The sequence below is a fragment of the Ornithorhynchus anatinus genome, chromosome 18, assembly GCF_004115215.2.
Source record: "Ornithorhynchus anatinus isolate Pmale09 chromosome 18, mOrnAna1.pri.v4, whole genome shotgun sequence".
Taxonomy (NCBI): Eukaryota; Metazoa; Chordata; class Mammalia; order Monotremata; family Ornithorhynchidae; genus Ornithorhynchus; species Ornithorhynchus anatinus.
This window is the reverse complement of record NC_041745.1, coordinates 876,551-895,036: the sequence shown is the minus strand read 5'-3', so window position 1 is coordinate 895,036 and position 18,486 is coordinate 876,551. Positions and strand designations below refer to the sequence as shown.

At 58.7% G+C, this 18,486-nt stretch overlaps 1 protein-coding gene across 1 annotated transcript in view; it reads right to left on the bottom strand.

Annotated features, from left to right (window-relative positions):
- Positions 1-18,486, bottom strand: part of BEND5 (BEN domain containing 5) — a 113,740-nt gene that overhangs the window by 91,520 nt on the left and 3,734 nt on the right. The window contains exon 2 of the mRNA XM_029046571.2: positions 14,202-14,324. Within this exon, the coding sequence (XP_028902404.1) occupies positions 14,202-14,324 (123 nt within the window). The remainder of the gene's footprint in view (positions 1-14,201; positions 14,325-18,486) is intronic.

Genomic DNA, 18,486 nt, shown 5'->3' with positions numbered 1-18,486 from the left:
CAGGAAGCGCAGCTCGGGGTGTCACCAAAGAGCCCGGACCCGCTGTGGGCTCCGGGAGGCGGGCGGGAGGCAACCGTCTTTCAGGAAGCCCCGTGAAGACGATGATGGTGGTGGGATCTGTTCGGCGCTTACCACGCGGCAAGCACCGGTCTAAGGGCTGGAGGAGATACGAGCCAACGAGACTGGTCCCGGACCCCCATGGGGCTCACGCTCTTAATCCCCGTTTCGCAGACGAGGTAACTGAGGCCCGGAGAAGTGAAGCGACTCGCCCGAGGTCACACAGCAGAGAAGCGGAGGAGCTGGGATCAGAATCCAGGTCCTTCCGACTCCCAGGTCCGGGCTCTAGGCCACGCTGCTTCCCCGGGGGCGGGGAGGGGATTGGTTTCCCGTCTCGAGTGCCCCTCGAGCAGCTTTCCATCTGACGACGAGGGTGGGTGACGGGAGTCAGAGAGGAGAAGTGGATTTCAAAGGAGCAAGGCGCAAGCAGAGAGCCACTCCGGTGGACTCTACAATCCACTCAATCCTGAGACGGGAAGCGGGAAAACAAACGCTTCTGAGGCGTATCGTTTGGCGGGGGATTCCTACGGTTCCGGCGTCCGCTAAGCATTCGCTGATTCCACCACTCGCCTTCTGTGTGACCTTGGGCAAATCTCTTGAATCCTCTGTGCCTCAGTCTCCTCACCTATAAAACGGGGATTCACTCCTACTCCCTCCTACTACAGCGGTGAGTTCCCCGAGGGGCAGGGACTGGGTCCAACCTGATGACAAATAATAAATCGCTTGAGAAATTCCATTAAATGAATGATCGAATGATGATCTTGAGTCTTCCCCAGCGCTTAGCACTGTGCTTGGCACAAGTACCATTTTTGAAAGGAAAGGTGGACTGGAGTAGACACGAGAGAATCAGAGAGGACACAACTACAGTCCCACGTGGGGCTCGGGGTCTAAGAGGGAGGGCGAGCTGGGATATTCTCCCCATTCGACAGATGGGGAAGCAGAGGTGTGACATCACAGGTCAGGGGCCCAGCTGGGGCCCACACCGCTCTCTCCCCCGACTCCTGCCCCGGCTCCCGCCGCTTGTCCGCTGTGTAACCTTCGGCACGTCACTTCGCCTCTCCGGGCCCCCGTTCCCTCATCTGTGAAATGGGGATTGAGACTGTGAGCCCCGTGTGGGACGAGGACTGCGTTGGATCCACCCCGGTGCCTAGTACGGTGCCTGGCACGCAGTGAGCGCTTCACAGACACCGCAATTATCATTACCGTAAGAGGCTCGCCATCCGCCCTCTCTTCGCCCCAAACCAGTCCCCCGGCCCAGGCCCCGCCGATCTGCTAGGGCGAGGTGGATACGGGGCTGGGGGGGGGGGTCAGGGCAGTAATGATAGGGGAGCAATTGAGTCTCCCCAAAAACCCCTTCGGTTCCCTGCTGGATTTAAACAAACCCAGACTCGTACACCCTCTATCCCTCCCCAAGGGTGACCAGTAACCTCGATCTGGGCCAGCACAGCCCTCCCGCGAAGGCTTGGCCAGAATGGTTTCCGACGGACTGTCGGGGCCTTGAACGGAGAAAGCTTCTCGATGGGAAAGACGGTCCATTACGGGTGAGGACATTTACCGAGCGATATTTAAGAGGGGCGTATTTTTATCTCGATGTACAGGAATCGGTGCCCCAAGAAACCAAGCGCCGTCATCTTTCCTTGAAATGGATCGGGGCCTATTAAGCAACAACCAGCCATTGATTGGGTGATGAATATTTGATGTCTTCTAGCCCATCCTTCCGTCGAGCACACAGAGAGAGGGAACCCGTAACGCCGAAAGTCACTTCTCTGTGGGCGGTTAGGAGGTGCTTTCTGAACCTCTTTACATCCTCTGATTTACTTTTCCGGTCAAAAGAGAGAGGTGAAGAAATAGCGGTCTTCTTCAAAAGACATATCTTGTTTCAATTTTTCTATTTCGGGAAATTCCGTGGTTTGGGGTTTTCTCTGGTATCCGTTAAGTGCTTATTACGTGTCAGGCACTGTACTAAGCGCTGGGGTGAATACGAGGGAGTCGGATCGGACACGGTCCCTGTCCCACACTGGGCTCCCAGTCTTAATCCCCGTTTTACAGATGAGGTGACTGAGGCCCAGAGAAGCGAATTGACTCGCCCAAGGTCCCCCAACGGACAAATGGCGGAGCCGGGATTAGAACCCCGGGCCCTCTGACTCCCAGGTCCGTGTTTTAACCACTCGGCCACGCTGCTTTTCTCAGGTTCTTAGAGATTGTCCCTCTAGATTGTAAGCTTGTCTGGGGCAGGGAACACGTCCTCCAACTCTGTTAAAATGTACTCTCCCAAGCGCTTAGTACAGGGTACCACACATAGTGAAGCCTCAGTAAATAAGATGGACCGACTGGCTGTTAGAGTGTACGCTCCCAATCACTTAGTATAGTGCCCTGCACTCTGCACAAGTGCTCAATGAATACCACCGATTGACTGACTTATTGGAAATCACCTCTGTCTTTTCCATCTGCTTCTGCGAAATGGACAAATTTGCCGATGGACATAAATGAAGGAAGCTTCACGGGCGATAGGAGACGTAATGAGGGTTCAGTTGGACTCCTAGAAGAGGGGTCCACGCTGGATCCCTGGAGGGAGAATCTGGGATGAAGAGTGAAGAGTTGGGTGGTCCCCGGGGGAGAGTCTAGTACAGCGCAACGGATGGGATCCCCGCCCTTAAGGATCTTAAAGTCTACCGCGTGCAGAGCGCTGGATTGAGCATTCGGGTGAGGACAACAAAGTCAGGAGACACGCGCCCTGGACTCAAGGAGCTTCCAGTCTACTACGTGCAGGGCACTGTTCTGAGCACCTGGGAAAACACAATCGATCGTCGATCCGATCTCTTACCTCAGAGAGCTTTTAATATAATAATAACGACGGCATTTGTTGAGCGCTTGCTATGCGCCGACCACCGTTCTAAGCGCTGGGGTAGATGCAAGGTAATCAGGTTGTCCCCCGTGGGGCTCCCAGTCTTCATCCCCATTTTACAGATGAGGGAACTGAGGCACGGAGAAGTTAAGCGGTTCGTCCAAGGGACCCGGCGGACGAGCGGCGGAGCCGGGATTAGAACCCACGTCCGCTCTGGACCTGGAATCGTCCCCGGTGGAAGTCGGCGGTCCCGGGCGCCAGCCATGGTCAGCTGAGGGGGCGCGACTGCCGCGGGCACTCCTTATCCCGGGACACGGGGAAGGCAGCAGATGGGCAGCACGGCCCGGTGGCACGGCTCGGGGCTGAGAGTCAGAACCACCTGGTTCTGGTCACGGGTTTGCCGCTCACCCGCCGTCCTGTGGCCCGGGGCAAGTCCCCAAGCCTCTCCGGGCCCGGGCCTCGGCCTCCTCCTCTGTGACCCGCAGAGAGGCTCCGGGCTCCCTCTCTCTCTCCCCACGGGGGCCGGAGGCGGTGTCCGGCCCGACGATCCCGGCCTACCGCAGGGCTTGGCGACGTGCCCGGTGGGAGCGAGCGCTGAATCGGCACCACGGCTAATCACCTATCGTTCCCGCCGACTCGGGCGCCCGGGCCGGGCCCCCGGAGCGGCGCGGAGCCACCGGACCAGAGCGAGGGCACGAGCCCGGAGCCGTGGCGGAAAAACCCCAGCCGCGGCCTCCTGGAAGGGCATTTCTGGTCATTCGTGGGGTCGGTCACGTGGGGACCACGGGCTCGGGCAGAGAGGAAGACTCCCGGGCGGTGACAGGGCCAGGGCCGCGGGAGCCAGGACCGGAGCGGCCTCCGATCTGGCCGCAGCTAGGCCCGTGGGCGGGCGTGGATGCGCGGATATCGGTCGGTCAGTCGATAGCATTTATCGAGCGCTTACTGTGTGCAGAGCCCGTATTAAGCGCTCGGAAAAGTACAACAGCCGACGGTCTGGGGCCCGGGGGGAAACGGAAATCCAAACCAATTAGTGAATTCGGATACGTACGTAAGTGCGGTGGGGCTGGGAGGGGGGATAACAAAGGGAGCGGGTCAAGGTGACACAGAAGGGAGCGGGAGAAGAGAAAAAGGGGGGTTTAGATTGGGAAGGCCTCATGGAGGAGATGGGTCTTCGGTAAGGTTTTGAAGGGGGGGGAAGAGTAAGTGTCTGTCGTCTGACCTCGGTCCTCTCATCTGTAAAATGGAGATGAAACAATAATAACGTCGGTATTTGTTAAGCGCTTGCTACGTGCCGAGCACCGTTCTAAGCGCTGGGGGAGTTACGGGGTCACCAGGTCGTCCCACGTGAGGCTCGCAGGTAATCCCCACTTTACAGATGAGCTAACTGAGGCCCAGGGAAGTGAAGTGACTTGCCCGCGGTCACGCAGCTGACGAGGGGCAGAGCCGGGATTCGAACCCATGACCTCTGACTCCCAAGCCCGGGCTCTTCCCACTGAGCCACGCTGCTTCTCTGGAAGACCGTGAGTCCCACCTGGGACGGGGACTGTATCCAAACTGATCGGCTTGTATCTTCCCCAGCACTTAGTTCAGTGCCCGGCACATAGTCGGCGCTTAAAAACATCATCATTACCCCCAGGGGAGCGAGCAGGGGCCGGGCAGCTGTTTCAACCGGTCCTGCCCCTTGCTTCTGTTCCCTGCCACCTGTCCAGAGGCCACGGCCCAGAGTACGGACGCTGATGTCAAAGCACGATTCTGCCGCTCCGGGAAACGCTTTTAACTCAACGGGCTGAGAGCACCATCGAAAGTCCTCGAATCACTTCGCTCCTACGCTTCACGACCGCCCACCAGGAGCCCACGCTCAAGAACTCACGCAAATGACTCGAACCGCTCCGGGAACCAGCCAAGCGCCGTGGACCTTCAGCTGGGCCGGAGGAAGGCGAGTCCGCTTGTCCACCCCTCTGGCCGGGCGGAAGATTCTCCGTCGGAAGCACAGAGGGAAGCGAGGCCGCCGGGTTCCGCCAGCTAAGCGGCCTACTGCCCCATCGCCTCCCAGATGGACGACGAAGAGGAAGGAGAAGTGGTGTGGCCTGGGAGTCAGAAAGGTGTGAATTCCAATCCCGGCTCCGCCACTCGTCACCTTGGGTAAGTCGCTTTTTTATGCCTCAGTTCCCCCATCTCTAAAATGGGGATTGAGACGGATAGCCCCACGCGGGGCAGGGACTCTGTTCAATCTAATTTCCTTGTATCTACCCCAGGGCTTAGAACAGTGCCCGGCACATAGGAAGCGCTTAGCAGATACCAGGAAAAGAAAGAAGCGGGCGAATCAAGGAGGCGGGCGTGCCCTCGGAGGGGCGGGCAAGGAGCCGACACCGAGGTCCCACTGAAGGTCTAGAAAGTCATTTTGGCCTCCGATCTTCCAAAGGGCTGGTGGCTTCTGCACCACTTCCTCTATCACCGGCTACTTTCTGGCGGGAGAAGATCACCAACAGTCAGATCCCGGGCTGAGGTTAGAGCGGAACCTGGGCCACTGTCACACTGGCATTGGCTACTTCCTGATCACCCACAGGGGAGCCCTGGCTTGCGGTCAGGATGCTGGCGTCGCAGCCGGACTTCCCAGGGTGGCTGCGGGAGGAGACTGGACGGCAGCATTAGCCCCCCCCCCCCGCGCACACACACATCGCCTCAGCCCCGGCTCTGCTGCTCTAGGAGGAGTTGAAGGGGTGATCGGGGCGGTCAGAGTGGGGCGACCCCCTGGAAGCCGGCCGCTGGAGGCAGCCGGCCCCAGACCGCTCGCTGAGGGGGACCGGGGAGAGCCGGACGCCAGGCCGGGGGACACGAAACGGCGCCGGGCGCCGCGGGAACCGGCCCAGCGAAGGAGGATCTTTCCGGGCTCCCTGGAGGAGGGGAAGAGGAGGGGGCCGACTCAGTCAAGGAGCTAAATGGACACGAGACCCGCACCGCGGGCCCGGGTGGCCCGCGGTGCCCGGGGGACGTGGAAGGGCATGTGTGTTCTCCCCAGGCAGAGCTGCTCGGGCCCGGGGCGACCCGGTAAACACAGCCTCCGACGGCGCCTCATCCCCGGCCGGGACCTAAGGGCCAGCGGCCACCCGCGCAGAGGCCTGAGGGAGGCGATCAGCTGGGGAGCGGCTCTGCGTGAGGGCCACGAGACGGGGAGGAGAAAGCAGAAAACGGAAATCAACCGGGATGGTCCACGCTTCGGCGGGGTCCGGCCAGCACAGCGAGACCTGCCTCCGCTCTCACGTACACACTCTCCTCGTATCTGACAGTGACTCCTGAAGGCACGACTCCTCCACGGGGCCTTCCCTGATTGAGCCCTCCTTTCCTCTCCTCCCATTCCCTTCTGCGTCACCCTGACTTGGTCCCTTCATTCACCCCCCCCCCCGCCTCCCAGCCCCACGGCACTTACGTCCGTATCTGTAATTTATTGATTGATTTTAACGTCAGGCTCTAGACCGTAAGCTTGCTGTGGGCAGGGAATGTGACGGCTTATTTTTATATCGTACTCTCCCAAGCGCTTAGTACAGTGCTTCGCAACCAGTAAGCACTCAACAGACGCGATCGAATTTCACCGTCGGAGCATCTTTGAGGACGGAGGGGCGCCAGGGGCACCCGCCCGCCCAGCCAACCGGCCAATCCGGCAGCCACGTCGGGCGGGCCCGGGTTTCCGTCCCGCTCCGGCGCCGCCTGGCAACTCAATATTGACATTCCGAGCGGAAGTGGGATGCTCTCTGTTTAATATGACAATTAGGGCATTACCGTCAAGAGCCCGGGTCCCCTTTGCTTATTTAATTTCGCCAAATCGGAAAGCGGGGCTTCATTGATTTCGAAGAACCTCGGTGCTTTTCTCCCTAAATTAAACATGAATCTTTTCTCTGCAAATGTCAAGTGATATCGAAATGGCCTGTGGCAGATAAATGATAATTCATAGCGTTCTCTAAAGTCCCACCCCTTAGCCCCGTCTCTGACATTTGAGGGAAGGGGACGTCCCCGTGGTGCGGAGGGGCCGTGCCAGAATCGCAGGCCCGGTCCACCCGTGGGCGTACAGCTGGGGTTCCCCGTGGGGTCCGTCGATGAGTGACCGGCTTGAGGATGCTCATTTTCACCGAAATCTGCCCGTCTTTTTTTTTTTTTTAATAGCATCTGTTAAGCGTCTACTATGTGCCGGGCACTGTTCTAAGCGCTGGGGGTAGACACGAGTGGACATAGTTCCCGTCCCACTTGGGGCTCACGGTCTTAATCCCCGTTTTCCAGATGAGGTAACCGAGGAGCGGAAAAGTGAAATGGGGACTGCGAACTCCGTGTGAGACGGGGACCGTGTCATTAACTCGTACAGTGCTTAGTACAGTGCTTTGCCTTAACGAAAACCGTCGTCACCCTTCGAAGACTAGCATTTTCTAACGGATTGGCTGATGCTTGTAAATCAGAGTGAGTTTTCCATCTTGCTCACCCTCAAGGTGAAAATGTTGGCTTTTAATTCTCGGGACAGCCGGGCTCTGGGAACCTGAGCGGCTCTCCACACCTCTCCTCGTTAGGGATGGACCGAGGAGAGTCGGGGGGGGGGGGCGGACGGTCCGTGCTGAGTCTCGGAGGGGGAGACAGGGATGGAGAGGGGTGAGTCGGGGGGGGGGGTCGGGTGGTCCGCGCTGGGTCACCGGGGGAGAGAGGGGGTGGAGAGGAGAAAGTTAGGGGCGTTGGGTGGTTCGTGCTGGGCTCCTGGAGAGAATCACGGTTGGAGTGGGGACAGTCAGGGACGTGGAATGGTCTTTGCTGGGTCACTGGAGGAGAGCTGGGGGGGGGGGGTGGGATGGTCCGTGATGGCTGACTCTGGGGAGAGTCAGGGGGGTGGGATGGTCTGTGCTTGGACACTTGGGGAGAGGCAGCGATGGAGAGGAAGAGCAAGGCGTGTTGGAGGGTCCGTGCTGGGTGCCGTTACATGGCTACGTTGTACTCTCCCAACTACTTTGTAATAATAATAATAATGTGCAGAGCACTGTTCTAAGCGCTGGGGGAGACCCGGGGGGATCGGGTTGTCCCACGCGGGGCTCACAGTCTTCATCCCCATTTTGCAGCTGAGGTGACTGAGGCCCAGAGAAGTGAAGCGACTCGCCCACAGTCACCCAGCTGACGAGTGGCAGAGCCGGCATTCGAACTCATGACCTCTGCCTCCAAAGCCCGCGCCCTTTCCACTGAGCCACGCTGCTTCTCACGGTGCTCTGCAGATGGTAAGTGCTCAGTAAAGAGCACCAGCTAGCCTTTAACGAAGGCATCTCCACTGAAGCCAGCACTGTGCTGAGCGCCGCGGGGAGGGGCGGCCGGTCCGCAGGAGGGGCTGGTGCGATGGGTGTCTGGGACAAGCCCGTAGGGCAGCAGTCTGCACGCATAAGGCATCCACTGCAGTGCTTCGCCCACTACGAGCACCCGGTGCTCTCTACCCACAAGGTGGCCGTTCTGGCGCTCCGCACCTCACGGGGGCTCAGTCCAGTGCTCAGGACCCCACGGGGGCCCGGGACGGTGCTCTTCGCCCCACAGGATGCCAGATTAGCGTTCTGCACCCCACAAGGGCCCAGGACAGGGCTCCGCACCCCAAGGCAGCTCCGGACGGTACTCCGCCTCCTGCCGGGGCCCAGGCCAGTGCTCTGCAGCTGCCTAGGACGGTGCTCTGAGCGGAGTTGGCACTGAGTCGACACCGTTTTTTGACAGCTTAGTCTCAACCCCGTTCGATCCTAAAGACACCTCCGGTGGGGGCCGCAAGAGGAAGGGAGCTCACACACCTACTGCCGCAAATCCCCTTTTGCCCCCCTCGTCGCGCCCCATCCTTGAGGCCAGGCTACGGCTATCAGGCTCCATTTCCCAGCATCTCCCTCCAGCCCCCCCCCCGGACCGGGCGGGCGATATGCACCATCTAGGCTTCCGTGCAGCCATGATGAATGGGAGGCTTACTTCTGTCCTTGCTCTCAGCAAAATTCTTTCTCGTTGCGAATGGAAGTACGCAACCGTGTCCAGGAGCGGATTAATTCCGGAGCAAGGACCGGGCCCCGAGTGGCCGAACCCGGTCAGAAAACTCCGCAGCCCGGTCAAAGTCCTCCCGACACAGTCGCGTGAGCCTCTTCCACCGCCCTCAATCCCAGGGGTGCCATTTGTTTTCAGGTTCCCTCTCTGGACACGTGCGCTCAGTCCATCGGCCAAAAGGCAGAGCTTACTGAGCGCCCACCCTGGGAGGAGCACCGCTCTAAGCACCTGAGAGAGTGCAGGAGTTGGTCGACACGATCTCCGCCCACGGGGCGGTTTACGGTCGACTGTGTGCGGGGCACTTGGGAGAGCCCAGCGTGGCTCGGTGGCAAGAACGCGGGCCTGCAAGTCGGAGGGGGTGGGTTCTAATCCCGCCTCCGCCACTTATCATCTGGTGTGACTTTGGGCGAGTCACTTAACTTCTCTGTGCCTCAGTTCCCTCATCTCTAAAAAGGGTATCGAGACTGTGAGCCCCACGTAGGACAACCTGATTTCCGTCTCTCTCCCCCAGCACTTAGACTGGTGCTTGGCCCGTAGTAAGCGCTTAACCCTCATTATTATTATTCTCTGCACCTCGGTCCCTTCCTCTATAAAATTCAATCGTCCAATTTAGTCCGTGAGCTCTACGCGGGTCAGAGATGATGAGCTTATACTTACCGCCGTGTCGAGAACAGTGCTTTACACGCGCTGAGCTCTTAATGAGGACCACGATAAAAAAAAAAGTGGATTAAAAGGTGGCCGAAGCCCCATTTAGCCATCGAGGGAAACCCTCCCAGACCGGGGGGTGGGAAAACGAGAGCAAACCCCTCCCGAGCCCCTCAGATCACCAAGCCCTCGCCCTACTGGTCGTCGGCATCCGGACGTTATCTGCCGGATCACTCCCTTCTCCGCTTCCCGTTTAGCCGCAGGAGAGGTTAACTTTCACAGTGCTGACCCAGCGAGAAAGAAATTCATTTACATTAGTGCGGTAACATCAATTTCCCACGTAACTTTAGTAATGCATTTACTGGAAGGAGATTAATATCAATTGTATAAATCATTCACAGGCATTTTCCAGGGCGGGAGGCATCTGGGTAATGTCATATATGTTAGCTGATATCACTCTGGGCCTTCTGCATCCATTAATCTGGGCCCAAGGTTGTCAGGAGGAAAGAAAAAACGAAAACCTTCCAAAAAAATCAATCTCCCCGCTCTTGGTTTCTCCGGACTCCTGACCCAGAGCGAGGTGGAGGGCTGCTCTTCCGGTCACCCCCACCCCGCCGGAAGGTGACATTTTTGGAGACGGAAGCGGGCGGGGGAGGTCAGCGGGCAAAGGGGTCGCTAAGGGAATTTGCTAAGCGCTCACTACGCGCCGGGCGCTGCGCTAAGCACCGGGGTGGACCCGAGCGAAGCGGGTTGGACGCCGTCCCTGTCCCACGTGGAGCTCACGGTCTTCATCCCCATTTGACAGAGGAGGGAACTGAGGCTCAGAGAGGCGAAGCGTCTTGCTCGAGGTCTCCCGGCGGACAAGTGGCAGAGTGGGAATTAGAACCCAGGTCCTCCTGACTCCCTGGCCCGTGCTCTACCCGCTAGGCCATCTGGCTTCCGAGGCCCCCCCGCGGGCCCCACGGTCTCAGGGTGCTAGGGCAACCTCGGGCCAGGAACCGATGGAGGTCCAGGATCCCGGGCCTCCGGGCCTGCGGCCTCGCGAACTGGGCTCCAGGTCCCCACTCACCCACCCCGTCGGACGGCGGGCCGCGTCCGGGGCGCAGACCGTGTCTCCCTTGGCCGTCTCGTCTCTCATTCGTTCATTCAGTAGTATTTACCGAGCGCTCACTATGTGCAGAACACTGTACTAAGCGCTTGGAACGGACAATTCGGCAACAGAGAGAGACCGTCCCTGCCCACCGACGGCCTCAAAGTCTACTCCGGGGAGACGGACGGACGAAAAACAAGACAACTTGACGGCGATAAATAGAATCAAGGGGATGGATGGACACCTCGTTAGCAAAATTAATAGGGTAATAAAAATATGTACAGATGAGCACCGTGCTGAGGGGAGGGGAAGGGAGAGGGGGAGGAGTAGAGGGAAAATGGGGAAAGGGGGCTCTCCACAACGCTGAGCCCGGAGCAGAATGTTGGTATTTATTAAGCGCTTACTATGTGCAGAGCACTGTTCTAAGCGCCGGGGTAGACACGGGGGAAATCGGGTCGTCCCACGTGGGGCTCCCAGTCTTCATTCCCATTTTACAGATGAGGCAACCGAGGCACCGAGAAGTGAAGTGACTCGCCCACAGTCACCCAGCCGACAAGTGGCAGGGCCGGGATTCGAACCCATGACCTCCGAGTCCAAAGCCCGTGCTCTTTCCACTGAGCCACACTGCTTCCGTGTGTGCCTCACCAACGCCATGAGGAGAATGACAATCAGCATGGCTGACTGGACAGAGCTTAACAAATACCACAATTATAATATTAATGATACTAATGACCCAATGATTTTGCATTTACCCCGCTGCTTAGAGCAGTGCCCGGCACAGAGCAAGTGCTTAACAGATACCATCGTAATCATCGGCATGTTGACTATAATCATCGTCGCTATTATTATTAATAAGCGGATGACCTTGTATCGATCCCAGCGCTTAGAACAACGCCTGGCGAATAGCGCTTAAGGAACGCCCCAATTTTTCAATCATTATCATGAGTAATTATTTTCTTATTGATATACTATTACCGATAATAATGATTATAAAATTGTGATATTCGTTAAGCACCATTATTATACCAATAAGGACGCTGATGATTAAAAACACGCTATAATGTGATGTTAAAAGATATTAACGATAGCCTGATGACCCCGCATCGACCCCGGTGCACCGAACAGCGCCTGGTGCAGAGTAAGCACTTAACAAATACCACAGTTATTATTACTATTATCACTATCATTAACCCGATTACCTTCTATCTACCCCAGCACTTAGATCGGTGCCTGGCGCATAGTAAGTGCTTATCACTGTGGGCGGGGAACGGGTCTGTCTACCGTCGCATTGCAATAATAATGATAGTATCTGTTAGGCGCCTACTATGTTGCCAAGCACTCCAAGGGCTTAGCACAGTGCTCGGCACAGAGTAAGTGCTCAATAAATACGACTGAATGAATGAACGGGAGGCCGGGAAAAGAAAGAAAAACAGAGGGCTGAGGGCAGCCCCCCAAGGCCGGGCTGGGTCTCCACCTGCAGGGCCTCCCCCGTGGAGGCGTCGCTCAGCGGACCACCTTCCGAAAAGGCGACGCGCCCGATCCCGCCGATCCCGAAGTGGGATTACACCCTCGGTCTAACGATCCCCGTCGCTGCCTCTCAACCTGTCGGGTCCGGCGCCGCCGACCCCTTTCGGTAGCGAAAGCAGTCGAACGCGACGGAATGAATTTCTCGGCTTCGCCCATCGATTGGTTCCGTAAATTACGCTGCTGCCCCGTCTCGGAGCCGAGTTACGCAAAATCACAACAATCGTTAAACAGCAGTTAGAAATACCGATCGAAGCCAATCGCAGAAAAATATTTCACGCTGTGGGGCTTCAGGGTCTTCTTTAAAAGCCGGAAAGGACGCCTTCCCTTCTCTCTCCGTGGTATGGCTTTGCTGCCTCTTTATTTATTTTTTTTTTTGGCTGGTATTTTTAAGCGCTCGCAATACTAATGAGAATGGCAATAGCAATAATTTTGGTATTCGTTAAGCATTTACCATGCGCCAGGCACCGTACCAGGCGATGGGGTAGCTACGTGCTAATCAGGTTGGACACAGATTAGACGCGTGGCGTGGCTCAGTGGAAAGAGCACGGGCTTTGGAGTCCGAGGTCATGGGTTCGACTCCCGGCCCGGCCACTTGTCGGCTGTGTGACTGTGGGCGAGTCACTTCGCTTCTCTGTGCCTCGGTTACCTCCTCTGTAAAATGGGGATGAAGACCGCGAGCCCCGCGTGGGACGACCCGATTCCCCTGTGTCTACCCCGGCGCTTAGAACGGTGCTCTGCACATAGTAAGCGCTTAACAAATACCGACATTACTTAATTAGACCGATTAGACCGTGCGCCCGTCAGAGGGCAGGGACCGTCTCTATCTGTTGCCCATTTGTCCATTCCAACCGCTTAGTACGGTGCTCTGCACAAGGTAAGCGCTCAGTGAATACTATTGAATGAAAATTCAAATAAATCCTATCGAATGAACGTAGGGCTCACGGCTTTCGCCCCCATTTTCCAGATGACGGCACTGAGGCCCAGAGAAGCGAAGTGACTTGCCTAGGGTCACACAGCGGGCAAGTGGCGGGGCCGGGAGGAGAATCCGGGTCCTCTGACTCCCACGTCCGGGCTCTCCACGCCGCTATTTGATAAGCCAATCAAGGATGTCCAGCGCCGCGACCGTCAGTTTCTCTATTTGCAGCGTCACAGACCGGGACTGAACTCCCTCCTCCGCAGAATCTCCCTTTGTCCGGGGCCGAAGTGGGCGTTGGTTTCGCCGTCAGGAATCTGCCACCTTCGGCTGTGCTCGTCTCTCGGGAGAAGCAGCGCGCGAGAGGCAGCGCGGCGTAAGTGGATCGAGCCCAGACCTGGGAGTCAGAAGGTCACGGGTTCTAATTCCGGCTGCGCCACTTGTCTGCTGGGTGACCTTGGGCATATCGCTTTACTTCTCTGGGCCTCAGTTACCCCGTCTGTAAAACGGGGACCGAGACCGTGAGCCCCACATGGGACAGGGACTGTGGCCAACTCGATTAGCTTCCATCCACCCCGGCGCTTAGTACAGTGCCTGGCACATAGTAAGCACTTAGATACCATCACCATCACTATGATTATCATTATTACGGCCTAGTAGACAGAGCACTAGGATAGAGCTTATAGAGCTTGAGAAGCAGCGTGGCGCAGCGGAAAGAGCCCGGGCTTTGGAGTCCGGGCTCGTGGGTTCGAATCCCAGCTCTGCCACTTGTCGGCTGTGTGACTGTGGGCGAGTCGCTTAACCTCTCCGTGCCTCAGTTCCCTCATCTGTAAAATGGGGATGAAGACCGCGAGCCCCACGTGGGACGACCTGATTCCCCTGGGTCTACCCCGGCGCTTAGAACGGTGCTCGGCACATAGTAAGCGCTTAACAAATACCAACGTTGTTATTATTAGCTTACACCGTCAGCTCCTCGCGGGCAGGAAACGCGTCCACCAACTCCGTCCGGTCGCCCCTCTCCCGAGCGCTTAGCGCAGCGCTCCGCACCGGCGGCAGGCACTCCACAGACGGGACCGATCGATCGCGGGACTCACCGCTCTCGAAGGAGGCGTCGAAGACAAGCTGTCCCCTCCTGGGGGGCCCGGACCAGCCGGAGGGAAGGGCGGCGAATCTGCTCACGTTCCCGGTGACTATTCCTCCGTATCCCGCGGCCCTGCCTGGGAACGGAGAGGTGATTTCTCAGGTGTCCTCGTTCAGCGGAAGCCCAGGGGCACCGGCCACTCCACCTCACCCGCGGCCCCACAGCTCTCCCGTTGTCTCTTCATCTACGTTAACATCCAGCACCCGCCGCTAGAATAGAAGCCCCTCGGCTCCCCGGGCCCGCTCCCTCGGGCGGACCGGACGCTCGGCACGGCGTCCCCGCACAGAAGGGACCGGAAGCTCCTTGAGGGCGCGAATGCAGACGACTTCAGCTCGGCAAGGCCGGGCCCGCTCCCTCCAAGCGCACAGCGGGAAAACGGAGTGGCGATTCCCAGCCCCGGCGGGTCGCCGCCCCCCGTTGTCTGGGCACGAGGCCGTTGGAGCGGGGACGGCGGCCGTGACGCGCCGAGGAGCGAGGCTGGGGTTTGTAGAGTGCTCACTACGCGTCAAGCGCCGAGCAAAGCACCGGGGTCGATACGGATTAATCAGGTTGGACGCAGTCCAAACGGCGACCGATAAAAACGAGCATCACACGGCGGGGGGATCGGAGAGAGCCCGTCTCTGGCTGCGGCAGGCCCCCGATCAAATAACGCGATGATGAGACCTCGTTTCCCTCCGATCAGTCGCCCCGCCGCCGAGACGGCCGGGAGCGGGCTGGGGGAACGTGAGGGGCTTCGACGCCGAAACCGGCTCCGCCGCCGACGGACGGGGCACGAGGCCCCGGCTGTGGGCTTTCTCTCCCGAAGACGCCTCCTCCGAGAGGGCCGGCGGATTGCCGGAGGATATAACGCGGAGGAGCGACGTGCTCCCCGCCCGCAAGCGGCTTCCTCTCTACCGAGGGGAATATTTACCGGCAGACCGGCACGTCGGCGACGGGCTGGAGTCAAGAGGACCTGGGTTCTAATCCCGCCACTTGTCTGCCGCGCGAGCTCGGGCGAGGCGCTTCGTCTCGCGGGCCTCAGTTCCCTCGTCTGATAAATAGGGATTAGGACTGGACCGTGTCCGAGCTGATCATCTCGTACCTACCCCGGCGGTCAGAACAGCGCCTGGTACATCGTAAGCGCTTTAGGAATGCCATAAAAAAGCGGGGTGCCGTGGCCCTCCAGAGAGGGGGCGGGCATAAAAACGGGGGATGCCGAAGGGCTCACGTGGCGAGGCGGGGGCAGATTCGCTGGCGCCGTTGGCCGCTCCTCCGCGGGAGGGGGTCCCGAGCCCGAAATCCCCGGGCCGAGGCTCGATGACGGGAGACCCCAGGGACCGCCCCCCCCCCCCCCCAGCCACCGAGGGAGCACACACACGAGCGCGCGCCCTCCGCCATCTCCAGGAAGGAGGGTCGCGTCCCAGTAGGCCCGCTCCCAGAAGATCGGGTCCGCCGCTGCAGCTCGCTCCGCCCGCTCCCTTCCTCCTTCCATCCGCCACCTCCGCGGATTATTTTTAGACGCCTCGACAAAGGCCGAGAAACCGACCGGGAGTCGGAAACGCAATTCGACTGGGCTCAGACCCACAAGGGCCGGGGAGGTGGGGGGCCGGGGGGGGGGGGAAGAGGAAGGCGTCCGTGACCCCTGACCCCGGCCGGCCCCCCCCCCCCCGGCCGCCCTCCTTCGGGAGGGATCCGCACCCGGCAGCGGCCGTGCGATTCCACGTGACGGGGCGGTCGCCTTATAGCATCCGTTAAGCGCGGACTATGTGTCGAACGCTGTTCTCGGCGCGGGGGTGGGCGTAGGTTAATTAGGTCGGACACAGTCCCTGTCCCACGTGGGGGCTCGTGGTCTTAAGTAGGAGGGAGAACAGTCGCTCCGTTAACTATTCTCTCGGATGGGAGATCACGTTCCAGGCCGGCACGAAATACGTACAGATTGCAAGCGCGGTGACTCGGGCGAAATGATTGGAATTAGCAAAAATCTAGTTTCCGTCACGTTAAAGCACACCGGCCCGGAGGAAAGAGCCCGCACCTGGGAGTCAGAGGACCCGTGTTCTAATCCCAGCTCCGCAGCTCTTTCGGTGATCACGATTCCTACGATATCTGTTGAGCGCTTGCTATGTGCCAGGCACCGTACTAAGCGCTGGGTGGATACAAGTCATTCAGGCCGGCAACGGTCCCCGTCCCACACGGGACTCCCAGTTTTAAAGCCCATTTTACCGACGTGGTGACTGAGGCACAGAGAAGTGCCTTGCCCAAGGTCACACAGTAATAATAATAATGTTGGTATTTGTTAAGCGCTTACTATGCGCAGAGAACTGTGCTAAGCGCCGGGGGAGATGCAGCGTTGTCCCACGTGAGGCGCACAGTCTCAATCCCCATTTTACAGATGAGGGAACTGAGGCACAGAGAAGTGAAGTGACCTGCCCACAGTCACACAGCTGACACGTGGCGGAGCCGGGATTCGAACCCATGACCTCTGACTCCCCAGCCCGGCCTCTTCCCCCTGGACCGCGCTGCTTCTCTTAAGACAAGTGGCGGAGCCAGGATTAACGAGAGCCCTCCCAGAGCGGTGCTCTTTCCCCTAGCCACACTATTTCTCCAATTTCCTTGCCTGCCAAGTGTCGGTCGATCGTATTTTAATGTTGGCATCTGTTAAGCGCTTACTATGTGCAGAGCACTGTTCTAAGCGCCGGGGGAGATACAGGGTCATCGGGTGGTCCCACGTGAGGCTCCCGGTTAATCCCCCTTTTACAGATGAGGTGACCGAGGCACAGAGAAGTGAAGTGACTCGCCCACAGTCACACAGCTGAGAAGCGGCCGAGCCGGGATTCGAACCCATGACCTCTGACGCCCAAGCCGGTGCTCTTTCCACCGTGCCACGCTGCTTCTCTGCCAGTCAGTCGTATTTATTGAGCGCCCGCTGGGTGTAGACCACTGCACTAAGCGCTTAAGCGAGTACAACGTAACAATGTAACAGACACACTCCCGGCCTCGCCTAGTCATTTCGCTTCTCTGGGCCTCAGTTTTCTCCTCTGTAAAATGGGGATCCAACACTTGTTCTCTCTCCATCTCAGCCTGGGAGCCCCACTGGGACGGGGACCGTGTCCGACCCGGTTACCCCGGATGTATCTCGGCGTCGAGTGCAGTGCTCAGCGCGGTGCAAGCCCTTAACTACTTCAGCTGTGATTATTTTTCCAGGGTGTCGAGTTTACCGTCCTGGGGGCTTAGGCCAGCGTCCGGCCCTGCAGATGCCCTGCACGTCTTCCCGACGATGGCGGGGATGATGATCAGAAGAGACAGCACAGCGTGGTGGAAAGAGCCCCGGGAGTCAGAAGGACCTGGATTCTAATCCCAGTCCTTCTACTCGTCCGGCTCTGGGACCTTGGACGGATCACTTCACCTCTCTGGGCCTCGGCCTCCGCATCGGTAAAACGGGGATTTTACCGATCCCTGAGATCCCTCGGGGATCCCCGGGGATCCCCGAGCCCCACGTGGGATGTGGACCGCGTCCAACCCGATTGCCTCGTCTAACCCAGGGCCGAGAGCCGTGCCCGGCACGTGGTAAGCAGTTAACGGATAGGATTTTGAAAAATGCAGTTGATGTCCCTGGGGGGCCAGTAGCCATCTTAGCTGGCTATTTAGGGCTCCCGTCTTTATCTTAAGGAGCATTTGACAACGAAGCTCTCGAATTAGACTTCCGAGGAAGCCTCTTCCACGTGAAACAGAAACTCTTCGCATCTGACAAGGACACCCCACACCTTCGAAGCCTTATCGAAAGCACACTTCCCCCAAAAGGCCTTCCCCAACTGAGCCCTCGTTTCCTCTTCTCCCACCCCCGTCTGTGTCGCCCTTGCTCTCGGATCCGTACCTTTCATTCGCCCGTCCCTCGGCCCCGCGGCACTTCCGTCCACATCCGTCATTTACTTATTTATATCGGTGCCCGTGGCCGGCCCTCGCCCAGACCCCGATCCCGGGACGGCCGGTCTGTGCTCAGACTCCGATCTTGGGATCACCGGTCCGTACCCAAACGCCGATCCTAGAATCGCTGGTCTGTGCCCGAGCTCTGGTTTTAGGATCCTCGGTCTGTAGCTGAAGCTCCGATCCCAGGATGGCCGGGCCACGCCTGAAGTTCCGGCCCTTCGGATCTGGTTCCGATCGCCGGTCCGCACCCTAAAGTCCCTACTCCCCCAAGGTCCCCCCCGGCCTTCCTGCCTCCATCCTCACCCCCTGCCCCCCGCCCACGCTTCGCCCACACT